At 46.0% G+C, this 13724-nt stretch overlaps 1 protein-coding gene across 3 annotated transcripts in view; it reads left to right on the top strand.

The window, feature by feature from the left end:
• DAB2 (DAB adaptor protein 2) overlaps positions 1 to 13724 on the top strand; it is a 162996-nt gene that overhangs the window by 99008 nt on the left and 50264 nt on the right. For all 3 annotated transcript variants that reach the window (XM_063453999.1, XM_063453998.1, XM_063453997.1), the window contains exons 3-4: positions 946 to 1088; positions 2148 to 2246. In XM_063453999.1, coding sequence (XP_063310069.1) covers positions 946 to 1088; positions 2148 to 2246 — 242 coding nt within the window. The remainder of the gene's footprint in view (positions 1 to 945; positions 1089 to 2147; positions 2247 to 13724) is intronic.

Genomic DNA, 13724 nt, shown 5'->3' with positions numbered 1-13724 from the left:
GAAGTGTTTGCCTGTGACCACAGAGTGAGATCAGACTGTGATCATAACATTAATAACACACGTCATTGGTTACATTGAAGGCAGTGGAAAACTGTGTTTATGTCTCTAAGACGTGCAGATCTCTGTGAATGTTCTTTCATACTATAGAGGTTACTGCAGGGATATATGGTGGCTCATCTCCAGCAACCTCCACGTGTCAAATCTATATTTATTGCATGTTCCACATGAGTTGGGCCATCCACAATGAGAACTTGTGAGTTTTGTTTGTACAAAAATGACAATTTGTGTGTACTTATAGTAAAACAAGGATTGGTAAAGGTTGTACAGATAAACTGCAAGAAGGTGCTATCCTAAGCATCCATATAATGCCCAAAAGCCCTAATATATACAGAAGAATGCACACCAATATATAAGCAATAATCAAAACACTTAGTTTTACAATCAAGTATTACAATTCAACAGACAAATAACGCATCAACCACTAACTGTAATAGAGGCTGTAATCAACAAACTAAAGTCTCAATATATCAGTTACATTAAGCCTCAAAATGGCTTGACACGTGCAACACAAAACCTCCAACGTTTCAGCCCCTAAAATACTGCCCTTCTAAAGGGACAGCATGATGCTTAATGTAAGGCTTATATTGAGACTTTATTTGTTGCTTATGTTGATTATAAAGTGTTTTGATTATTGCTTATATATTGGTGTGCACCTTTTCTGTATATAAATTTGTTTGTACTTGCCATGTGTTACCAGTCCTCTTCGGTTCAGAGCTGTCCTGTGTTATACGTATCTAATTGCTCAAATGGTTAACGAGATCAGAGTATAAAAGCAAACAACTCACTTTTATTTGGCATACTTTGTCCTCGTGGATGGAAAGAGCTTGTTTGGGCTCAGTTGACCACTTTGTCAGTATCTTTAACATTTGTTGTTCTCCGTTCCAGCTGGTCCAGAAAAAACAGATGAATTTCTTTTGGCTAGATTTAAGGGAGATGGAGTACGATATAAAGCCAAACTGATTGGAATCGATGATGTTCCCGAAGCAAGAGGAGACAAAATGAGCCAGGACTCCATGATGAAACTAAAGGTAAGTTGTTAAGTAAGAAAGATGTACTGCTACTCTTCAAGGGAAACATTTGTAATTTTCTGAGAACAATTCAACTAACTCATTGGAAATAAAATCTTTTATCCATAGGTTTTTACCACCAACTATCTTGATTGTGTAGCTGCATACTATTTCCATTTGTTTACTTGATTTTTATATTTACCAGGAATTATGATGAAGATTATTTTGTCTATTAGAAAGCTTAAATGCAAATGCTTCTGAAGTTCCATCAGCAGGTCCATTTGGTGATGTTTGACTTTGTAATGGTAGCCGTAAAGGTTACTCCAACCAAAAAAACTGTGTTTAGAAAAAGCAAACATTGTTTTTGGTTAGAGTATTACTTTCTGGCATGGTCCCCCCTCCATCACCACCAAAAAGAAACAATAATAATAAAGTAAATGAAGCAAAACTTAGATTTGGTATGAAGCCAAGGTCTTCCGGCAGCCCAGTTTTCCTCCTGTGATGTAATCTCCTGTGACTGCGGGGGGAGAGGGGGATGTCAGGTCGGACAAGCTGAGAGGACCGTGGGCTTGTCACTATTAGTTGTCTGTCACCAGCATTCAATGACAGACACCAAATATGCACAGATTCAACATCAGCCAGCCCGGAACTATCTTTACAGGCTGACAAATGACGCTTCCAGAGTTGGAGTTACACATCTGCCAGTAAAAGGCTTTAACTGTGCAGCATTTCAAACTGCAAGAAGGTGCTATCCTAAAGAGGCACATACAGACTCCAAGCACCATGACCACTTTAAATCGCTGAAGTAGTCATGGTGTTTGAAGTAACCCTTTTTAGATAAAAGGACAAATAAAGGCATTGGTTTTCTACTAATTGCTCAGTTTACAGTGAATAGAACTTTATGCTAAAGATGTACTTGTATTTGTTGGGAGAAGATGGAATGTGGGAATTATTTTGTTCTGGCCTGCCAGGGATTGAAATAAACACTTTCTTAGATAAACAACAAATCACTTTTTATTTAATGTAGTGTCTTTATTCTGCTGATAACTAAAATAATTATTTTGACCACCTTGCTTGTAGGGAATGGCTGTGGCAGCCCGTTCTCAGGGACAGCATAAACAAAGAATTTGGGTCAACATTTCACTTTCTGGTATAAAAATCATTGATGAAAAGACTGGCGTGAGTATCTCTGTTTAATATTAGAAATGATTTGCTATGCTGTGGTTATAAATTATATGATGGTTAGACTTTGGCACTTGTAGCTGTTTTTTCCCCAAGATACTTAGAGGCCATTCAGGTAATCTTTGTCATTTAATCTATTATGTTTTTTCCCATGATGCATAGCCAACCTTCAGGCTAGCCTGCGGCCCTGCAGCTTTTTGTTTTCACAATGTGAGGATGGTATACAAGATAGACAAGCTAGTGTTTTGGGGATTTGTATACTAGAATATAACTAATTAATTCACAATTTCAACTTCATTGTGTATCAGTATTCTTATCATTCTTAAAAAATGTGTTGTTTTGTTTTCCATCCCATTGAGATAACAAATCTCTCATCCAGGTTAAAATTCATTTCATTTGTTGTTGTTATATTATTTTCTGCACTTTTTACTTTATATGAAAGCTGTATTTGCAGTGGAACTGCTGCAAATGTAATAATTTATTTGTTGTAATACAATGCCGCGTTCCAGAAAGGAAATATAGTCTTTAGTTCTTAGTTTATCTAGCAGTCAGCAGTCAATGTTGGATTGCATTTAGAACACGTTTCTGTCCATTATCAATAAATGTGCAGAAAAAGGTCTTCTTATCAGCATCTCATACACTGAACTAGGATGCTGATATAAAAATGTCGGTGTCACTGTGTGCACAGATCTCAAAATAACTGGGCAGTAAGATAGGGTACCTATAGTCCTGAAAAATAAAAATTTTGAGGCTTGAAGTTCACCTTTGATGTTCAAAATGTTAAGCTAGCGGGGCGGAGCCTAGCATCCAGGCAGAGTGGTTGTGCTGAACCTCAGCTCCAGCTTCACTCTGCACTTTTCGGGGGTAATCCCGCAACAAATCAGCGCAATCGCACACTGGAGAGGAGCTACCATGAAGGGGACACCCGGGGGTATCACCCGATACCAAATTTAACCTATAACCCCCTGGGAACACGACAATCTGCACTGAGGCCTACCGGAGATCGAGCAGCGGGGAGACGGCCGCTCCCCATGCTGACTGACCTGGACATGGATCCCTCGAGATTGTCACCTCCTACCCCCCCCCTCTGGACCAATGGGGGTCATCTCGGTCCACATCAAGCGACTGGAGTGGCAGTAATGGGACAACCATACAACTCGACGAACCGCAACGCCAGGGCAGCCGAGCACATGGCGCACCCAAAATGGCGGCGACACGCACACCAAGTGAGCCAAAATGCCTACCTGAGATGGAGGATCACAGCAACATCCAGCGGCGAATAGATGCTGCTTTTGTCCGATTCTGGCACAGGCTAGGAAAACGACTGCAAGCACCTCAAGCGAACCTCCACTCCCTGCCAGATAAATGCAAGCTAGACTGTGCCCACGGGGAGCGGAAAAAGATACCACCACAAGGGCAGCCAGACCGCAAGACTGGAGCTGGGGTTGGGGGGAAGAGGTGCCCCACTCCGGGTACAGCGACTATCCCCAAGCTAAGCACGCAGCCCACCCAGGCTGAGGGCCGCGAGGAGACTGCCTCCACTGCATCGACCACCCTTGCAGGAGGAATGCCCGCCGCAGGCGGCGATGGAAAACCGGCTCCAACTGCACCCGATATGGGAATGCCTCGAACTCACAGAGCCCTCGAGTCAGTGGTCAGACGATGCCACCCTCTATAAGGGCCTGTGGCTGGAGGGGGTCCTCGCCCCGCAATTGTCACTCCGACACCCTTTGCCTTTCCATCCCTGATGACAACCTGCCGCGAACCGGCATGGGCTGAACGGGACTGATTTGCAAACATGCAGAGATTTCTAACTCTCTTCTCTCACTTTCTTTTTTTTTATTTCTCTATATCATACTTACAAACGATGAAACGCTATGTTTATAATTATTGCCTTTAACGCAGCCTACGTTATAATTGCACTGTTTTCTCCTGGTATGTCGCACCACATAGATGTGCTGTGTAACGGAACGCAGTATATTAGTCCACGATATCCGTTGGTATCTTCAGGAAATCCACAGTCAAGACAGAAAGCACGGCAATATTCCCCATCCTCCCAATAACCGGACGAAACACAGTTTGGGAGTCAACTGACTGGCTTTATTCACAGCTGGCATATTTATACAGTTCCCCATGCAAGGGGTTTCCATACAGTAAATCCAGGGGATTGCTCCCATCATGCAATGTGACTTTCCCAGCAGGTATTGCTGCACGAGAAGGGTACTCCCACTAAAATGGACGATTAAATGGATTATCCCCTCGTGCAGCAAAACTGACAATTTACTTTAAAATGCATATTTCACACCATATTCGGTACTTTGGAATAACCGAACGTTCGGTAGGTAGCTGGGGTCGAGGCGCATACTTTGTGAGAATACCGCTCCGATCCCAGCTGAATTAACCGAACGCCGCACAGAATACATTTAAACATTGAAGTTAGTTTAAAAGTACCGAATAAGTATGGAGAACATAATGTACCGAACGCGGCACTCCCGAGCACTCTGGAAGTCCAGCGGTGTTCGGATCATTGAGTAGCGTTTTCAGTTCCAGGCTCTTGACGACCGAACACCGCTGCAGAGACAAAGGATCCAAGATGGCCGACCGCCGCATGGTCGGTAGCCGATCGGCGGCCACCTAGGAGAACCCTTAATTATCGATTGCAACATTGTTGCAATCGGTTAATTGGTACCACACGACCTGTGAATGTGTGGTCGACCTGGGGAGCCCGCATTCGTACGGCGAACGGCCAGGATAGCCGTGTTTCGTCGTACTACTGCTTTGTGTGCTGGTAGCGTACGGCTGCCAGCATGCGAACGGCCATAATACAACACATATACATTTAACGGTACATAATATGCAGTCAGCCTACGGACAACCTGTAATGAATATAGTTCAGAAGTGGCTAGGTTTGCCACAATGCTCCCCCAGAACCAAGCCAGCATACACAGTCTGATCCCAACGGATCGGCTTGGGGATGTCCGGGAGAGTACTCACAGATCACTTCTCGAGTTCAGTCTGTCTGGATAACCCGTCAGCGTTACCGTTTTGTTTTCCTGGCCGGTAATGGATGGTAAAGTCAAAGGGCTGCAGCGCCAAACTCCAGCGCAGCAGCCTAGCATTGTCTCCAGATACACGGTTTAGCCACACCAACGGGTTGTGATCTGTGAGTAAGGAAAAAGGTTGTCCGTACAAATATGGCTGTAACTTTTTAAGGGCCCACACCACGGCCAGGCATTCTTTCTCAATGGCGGCGTAGCTCACTTCACGAGGCAGTAACTTGCGGCTTAAGTAAGCTACGGGATGTTCTCCGCCATCTGCTCCCACTTGGCTCAGTACTGCCCCCAATCCAAACATTGAAGCGTCTGTGTGAACAAGAAATCTTTTAGTTGGATCAGGAGCAGTTAACACAGGAGCATTAGTTAGAGCTGTCTTGAGTTGTTGGAATGCCTGTTCACACTCTGGGGCCCAGACAACCTGTCGGGGAAGGTTCTTTTTAGTCAGGTCCGTTAGGGGTTTGGCCAGGGTGCTATAGTCGGGAACAAACTTTCTGTAATAGCCGGCCGTCCCTAGGAACGCCAGCACTTGAGTCTTAGTCCTGGGGGTAGGCCACTTTGCTACGGCCTCAATCTTGGCCGGTTCGGGTCTCTGCTGCCCACACCCTACTCGGTGTCCCAGATACTGCACCTCGGCCATACCTATGTGACACTTGCTAGGCTTTAACGTTAACCCAGCCTCCCCAATACGATCTAGAATCGCCCCTATATGGTGTAGGTGGTCTTCCCAGGTCAAGCTAAAGATGGCTATGTCATCTAGATAGGCACAGGCATATTCCTGAAAACCATCCAGTAGCCGATCTACCATCCGCTGAAAGGTAGCCGGAGCGTTTTTCATTCCGAAAGGCATGACCTTGAACTGGTACAGGCCAAACGGAGTGACAAACGCCGACTTGGGGATGGCATCATCGGCTAGGGGAATTTGCCAGTATCCCTTACACAAGTCAATGGTAGTGAGATACTGGCCCCGTGCCATCTTATCTAACAGCTCGTCTATCCGGGGCATCGGGTAGGCATCAGACACCGTTTTGTCATTTAGCCTCCGGTAGTCGACGCAGAATCGGGTGGTGCCATCCTTTTTAGGTACCAGGACTACCGGCGATGCCCAGGGGCTATCTGAGGGTTCGATAACCCCTAGCTGTAACATCTCATCTAGTTCGGCTTTCATATGGGTACGGACCGATTCCGGAACCCTATATGGAGCCTGCCGCATAGGTAGCTGTCCCGGGGTTTCCACTCGGTGGGTGGCTAGCGGAGTGTACCCAGGTAAATTGGAGAAGGTAGCCCCTTTGGCTACAATCAGCGCTTGTACCTGGGCACGCTCCTGGGGGCTTAGCCGCTCCCCCAGCTGAACTCCCCGGGAGGGATCTATCGGCTCCTCTGGTTCTAGTAGGTCAGGTAAGGGTAGGTTCTCCTGATCCTCTAAGGAGGAGGCACAGATTGCCGTCACATCTTCAGTCCTCTCATGGTAGGGTTTGAGCATGTTCACGTGGAGCATGCGTCTCTTCCCTACCCCTGAGCAGGGGCCAATCACATAAGTAGTGTCGCATCGCTGCTCCACTACCTGGTATGGGCCTTGCCAGACGGCCTGCAGCTTATCTGTGCGGACAGGTTTTAAAATTAAAACCTTCTGTCCCACCTGAAAGCTGCGGTCTCGGGCTCCCCTATCGTACCAGCGTCGCTGGCGCTTCTGGGCCGCCTGGAGGTTGGTGTGCACAGCCTGAGTGAGCGCCTCCAGACGGTCCCTGAACTCCAGTACGTATGATACGATAGGGGTTTCGTTAGCAGTACTCTCTCCCTCCCAGTGTTCCCTAATCAAGTTTAAGGGTCCCCGCACCCTCCTCCCAAATAGTAACTCAAACGGTGAGAATCCGGTCGACTCCTGGGGGACCTCTCTATACGCAAAGAGTAGGTGAGGTAGGAACCTCTCCCAGTCTTTGTGGGTCTCTCCGAACGTCCGAAGCATCTGCTTCAGCGTTCCGTTGAACCTCTCACATAGTCCATTGGACTGGGGGTGGTAGGCGGAATTAACTATTGGCTTAATGCCACACACCTTCCACATATGTTGAGTAACTTCGGCCGTAAATTGGGTCCCTCGGTCTGAGATTATCTCTTGGGGAAACCCTACCCGGGAAAACACTTTAATTAGAGCTTCAGCTACGGTCTCTGCATGGATATTAGTGAGGGCCACAGCTTCGGGATACCTGGTGGCGTAGTCCACCACAGTTAAAATGTACCTTTTGCCAGAGGGACTGGGTTTTGGCAGGGGCCCTACGATATCCACCGCTACCCTGCTGAAGGGTTCTGCGATAATGGGTAGGGGACATAGCTTGGCCTTGTGGCGATCCCCTCGCTTACCTACTCGCTGGCAGACGTCACAGGAGGTGCAGTACTGGCGCACATCCTGAGAGATCCCGGGCCATAAAAAGGCATGCGTTAATCGGTATCGGGTACGGGTCATCCCTAGGTGTCCGGACAAGGGGATATCATGAGCGATTCTAAGCAGCTCCTGTCTATACTTCTGCGGTACCACTAGCTGTTTGTTAGTCAGGGTGACCGATCCCCCCACATCCTTAGCCGTGACCCGGTATAATAGCTCTTTCTCCCATGTGTACCGCTCCCCCTCTAGCCCTGCTTGGTCCGCTTGTGCCCGGTCCCTATATATTTGGAGGGTAGGGTCTGTCTGGACTTCGGTCGCAAAGGTAGTCGGGGTATCCCAAGACATGGGGGTCGGTTGGTGGTCATGGTCTCTTACCTGAGCCTCAGAGTGTATCGGTGTAGCCGTGGTGCGAGCCTGCTGCCGGGTGGTTACGGGGTGGGCCTCTTGGTATGGAGCCTGGGGAATAAAAGCGGAAGTCATCTGGCCCAAGTCATTCCCTAGCACAACATCTGCAGGTAAATTCTGCATAAGCCCCACTTCCACAGTGCCCTCTCCCACACCCCAATCCAAATGCACTTTGGCGGTGGGTAGCCGGTATACTGCTCCCCCGGCCACCCGTACTGCCACTGAGCCGCCAGTGTGGGTTGCGCCTGGTACCAGATGTGGTGCAACCAAAGTCAGAGTGGCTCCCGAATCCCAGAGCCCTTGTACCTCCTTCCCCTCCAGGGTTACTAGCTGCCGGTGATGTTGCCGGTTGTCGGTGGCTCGGACCAACATTACTTCGTGGAGCACCCCTAGAGGCTCCTCGATTTGAGTGCTCAGTAATTCCTGGGTGGCGGGTGCTACCTGGTAGTGGTGTGCAGCAGCCCTTGGTGCTAAATTTTGTCGCACCTGGTTCCACGCTTGTCGTCTCCGGTTTTGGGTGCACTCCCGAGAAATGTGTCCCCACTGCTTGCAGGTGTGACACTGAATGTTAGCCCGGCCGTTGTATCGGGAGGGGGGTGGTGGAGTATTCAGTGCTGGCCGGTAGGAGTAAAAGTATTGGTTGGCCCGGTAATCCGAGGGAGAGTCTTATTCTGGGATCCGTGATGCCTCCTGGCATCAAAGTGCTGATCCGCCAATCTAGCGGCTTCGGTTAGGGTGAGTGGTTTACGGTCTCTCACCCATTCTTGTGCCTCTGGGGACAAACCATTGAAGAACTGTTCCAGCAGCATTAACTGTCGCAACTCTTCCATATTAGTAGCGTTGCTGGCCTGTATCCATCCTTGCGATGCTTGATCCAGCTTGTGCGCCCACTCTGCGTGAGAATCTTTCTCAGGTTTGCGCAAGCCCCTGAACTTGCGCCGGTATGCCTCTGGGGTAATAGCATACCTCTCCAAGATCGCCCTCTTTACTTTAGGGTAATCTTTGCTGTCCTCTCGAGGCACAGCACGGTAGGCTTCAGCTGCCCTACCCGATAATTTGCCTGCCAGCAGCGGCACCCATACTGCGGGTTCCAAATCGTGCAAATCGCACAGCCGCTCAAAATCCTGCAAATACCCATCAATTTCGTCCTTTTCTTCACAAAACGCTTTAAATGCGTGATGTGGAACTTTGGGCTTTACCTGTCCGTAGGTGGAGGCAGTAACAGACTCTGCCCTAGGCGGTGTCTCCGGTGTGCGGGTCGTCATCACATAATCATGTACATCCGATACCAGCACAGTCAATATTTCCAAAGGTACTGGTTGCGGTAGAAACGCCAACCTGGTTCGTAGCTCTTTCTGGAATGGGGTCTCTTCCATGGCTGGTGGAGGTGTAGCGCTGCGGGCTCTGTCTCCCTCCATCAGTTCAGCGATCAGCACAGCCTTAGATTTGTTGCTGGCTATCTTACCCCTGGCTTCCAGTAGCTCTTTTAAAGTCTGTCGTTTCAGTATGGTATAATCAATCTCCATACGAATTGCCCTTGCTTTCCTTGTTCGGTAGTTCCAGTTTACACGAACGCTGTTTTTCGGCTGTAAGGTTCGGATCCCGTCGCTTGCCACCAATTGTAACGGAACGCAGTATAATAGTCCACGATATCCGTTGGTATCTTCAGGAAATCCACAGTCAAGACAGAAAGCACGGCAATATTCCCCATCCTCCCAATAACCGGACGAAACACAGTTTGGGAGTCAACTGACTGGCTTTATTCACAGCTGGCATATTTATACAGTTCCCCATGCAAGGGGTTTCCATACAGTAAATCCAGGGGATTGCTCCCATCATGCAATGTGACTTTCCCAGCAGGTATTGCTGCACGAGAAGGGTACTCCCACTAAAATGGACGATTAAATGGATTATCCCCTCGTGCAGCAAAACTGACAATTTACTTTAAAATGCATATTTCACACCATATTCGGTACTTTGGAATAACCGAACGTTCGGTAGGTAGCTGGGGTCGAGGCGCATACTTTGTGAGAATACCGCTCCAATCCCAGCTGAATTAACCGAACGCCGCACAGAATACATTTTAACATTGAAGTTAGTTTAAAAGTACCGAATAAGTATGGAGAACATAATGTACCGAACGCGGCACTCCCGAGCGCTCTGGAAGTCCAGCGGTGTTCGGATCATTGAGTAGCCGTTTTCAGTTCCAGGCTCTCGACGACCGAACACCGCTGCATAGACAAAGGATCCAAGATGGCCGACCGCCGCATGGTCGGTAGCCGATCGGCGGCCACCTAGGAGAACCCTTAATTATCGATTGCAACATTGTTGCAATCGGTTAATTGGTACCACACGACCTGTGAATGTGTGGTCGACCTGGGGAGCCCGCATTCGTACGGCGAACGGCCAGGATAGCCGTGTTTCGTCGTACTACTGCTTTGTGTGCTGGCAGCGTACGGCTGCCAGCATGCGAACGGCCATAATACAACACATATACATTTAACGGTACATAATATGCAGTCAGCCTACGGACAACCTGTAATGAATATAGTTCAGAAGTGGCTAGGTTTGCCACATGCTGTTTACTTTAAGTTTACTTTGTGGGACAAATCTTAGCCATATGACTAATCTTATAGCTTGGGCAGCATTGTTGCTCTTGCAGAGCTAATCTAATACCACAATACACTCCTGCACACAATTAACATGTACCTGAACGGTACCCATAAAAGCAAATGAGGGAGTGCCTGGGCTAGCATGCTTCTTACCATTTAAACTGAGCTTAAGCAAGCCCGTCCAGGCGTTACCCCTCACACCTGACTCATGTGTTATATAATTGTTTACATTAGTCATGAGGTACCATAACGTGCGTAACCATACTAACCTGTACACTACTATTAAGTGCTATTTTAAATGTCACGTGATGTATCGCTCTGTTACTGCTTACCACCGCACCTTTTATATAGTACATTGCATGCCTGACGTTTAACTTTGCTCCCACTGACCCACTAGAAGCACAATAATGCTATTCCTCAGTTCATATAGCATAAAATCTCATAGCACACCCTGTTATCTAGACTGAATGGTGTATACAGCGCAGAACTACCTGACTTTCGTTACGTATTACTACACTGTTGGACTTGAATATGTTTTTGCTACACGACATAACAAAACAACAAAAAATGAGGCATCACTATTCAGGAAATGTAATTTCTCACGTTAACGATGTACTAACCCCATACTGTAAAACGTTCTTGCATTTCCCTCTCTTTATTTTGTACCCCATCTCGTATGTCTCAATAAAAGAAAGATTGACAAAATGTTAAGCTAGCTATGTTTTACTCACCTCGTGTCCAACACTGGCTCACCAACGCTGCAGCGAAGCATTGGGATGAGATGCGCATGCATGGACAAAACGCCATAGTCATCCAATCAGATGCCGTCTATGCGAAGCATTTGATTGAAGAACAGAGTCTGTCAGGAAGACAGTCACTAGACTCATGTTTAGACCTGTAATAAAAAATGTTGCTGTTTCTACAAAACAAACAGAAAAAGTGTACTAAACATTTGACCAGATGCCAATATGATGAAAAGTATAGTAAATTAACAAAACAGATAAAGAGAAAAAGTTTAAGGTTTGGATAAGCTTGGACTTTAGTTATTTAGATCAAGATTTTCCAGAAGGCAATGCAGCTTCGTGTTGGGACTGGACACCTCTGCTTTTAATTTTTTGTTTCCAAATTTTATGATTCACAGCTGTCTAAATATTATGTTAAGCAAAGGCACGGATAACGAGTAGGTGTTCCAGTGATGTTTAATACATACAGGGAATAATGAAGCCATTATTTTGTCATCGTGGTAACAAAAAGCAAATATACTTATTTAAAAGTTACTTCTTGTCCTTAGGATAATTTAAAGGATAAATGTATAAAAAAGTTGAGTAGATGTACAGCTTCACCAGGACTTATCCTAGAATTATCCCTTATGATACAGGCAATATATAACAAAACATAGGGGATACAGCCATTAATCTATAAAAACAACCTTACAATACTGGGATACAGTAAAGTCAAATTAATGCACAGCGCAGACTGAAATGCATTCAAAGAACTGATAATGTTTAAATCGCCTTAGGATGCCTCCCCTTAGATTTTCTGGGGGGCTATCCAATTTCTCTTATGGCTCCCAGTGGTAAGCTCCTCTCCAAGCACAATCTCAGTGACTCAGGGTAGATTTTCTGCTTTTAATTTATTTGACAAATTAGTCAAATAAAGTTAAAAACATATATATATAAATCAAAACAAAATCTAAGGGGAGGCACCCTGAGGTGATATAAGCATCATCTGTTCTGTGAATGCATTTCAGTCTTTGCTGTGCATTAATTTGAATTTACTGTATCAGCCTATTTTAATGTATTTTTTTAATGTATTAATCGATGTATCCCTTATAATTTGTAATATATTGGGTTTTATGTTGTGGCTGATCAGTGTATAGATTCTAAAGTTTTTTTATGGTTCTTTGCTTTCTCCCTGTCCAGTTAGTGCTAAGTCCAGTGTGGTTTGGTGGGAGGGTAGAGGGGGTGAATTTGGCTTGGAGGAAAACAAATGGCATTTTTGAGCCCAAAGCTCGCAGTCACCAATCTAAAGATAGTGCTGGACAAGCAAAGGCTCATTACAATTCTTGCTTGCTGCCCCACTCCTACAGTACTCTGCAAGCAGACATTTCAATACTGTAAATTTTATTTTTGAGATTTAAATTGTGTGTAGTTAACAAAAATACATTCTGCATGTACTCAAGTGTTCTATCCTCATCTTTCTCATCTTTCCTCCAAGCTATACATGTTAAAGATGTATGAAATTCACCATATAATTTCATATATCTTTAACATGTATAGCTTGGAGGAAAGATGAGACAGGGAGGATAGAAACATTTAAATACATAAAAGGAATCAACCCAGTAAAGGAGGAGACTATATTTAAAAGAAGAAAAACTACCACAACAAGAGGACATAGACTTTATGCAACATGATGCCACCTCCACCATATGTATGGACCATAAACCCAGCCTCATACCTGTACATCTACCCCTAACAGAATGTACTTATTTCAGCTTCTCTTCATATCCCTCTGAACAAAGAACACATGCTTCCTAACATACCTTTTGTGTTACTTACACAAGCCATACCTTCCGGTCTTCTTCTGCTTTGCCAATCAGCGCTTGCATTCGGACTTCCCAAACACGCCACATATGACGATCAGGAGGCGAATGCTACTGGAAGTCTTCTACTGGGTCTTCTGCAGGGAGGGATGCTGCACGCTTGCGGCACCCTTCTACATCCACTAAAATGATGCCTAACATAATTTCCGGTTCACTGTAACTGCGTTCCTTCACTTTTTGGGGCCTAAGGCGTGACGCAGGCCATGTCCTATTGACTCTCCTGACCTCGGTAAACCTGACCTGGCCAGTTCTATTGTATTCCCGTATTTCTGGAATCCTGATCTTGGCTAGTATTCACGTGTTCGCTTTTGCTTTTTTTGCACGGGCAGTGTAGGTATGACACAACCTTATGCGTTTTACTCTCTATATTAATGGCTTCAAATGGACACATGGCCGAGTTAGTGGGCGGCAGTCTACAAATCT

This window comes from Pelobates fuscus, chromosome 5 (assembly GCF_036172605.1).
Source record: "Pelobates fuscus isolate aPelFus1 chromosome 5, aPelFus1.pri, whole genome shotgun sequence".
In the NCBI taxonomy this organism is placed as follows: Eukaryota; Metazoa; Chordata; class Amphibia; order Anura; family Pelobatidae; genus Pelobates; species Pelobates fuscus.
This window is presented reverse-complemented; position numbering and strand designations above follow the sequence as displayed.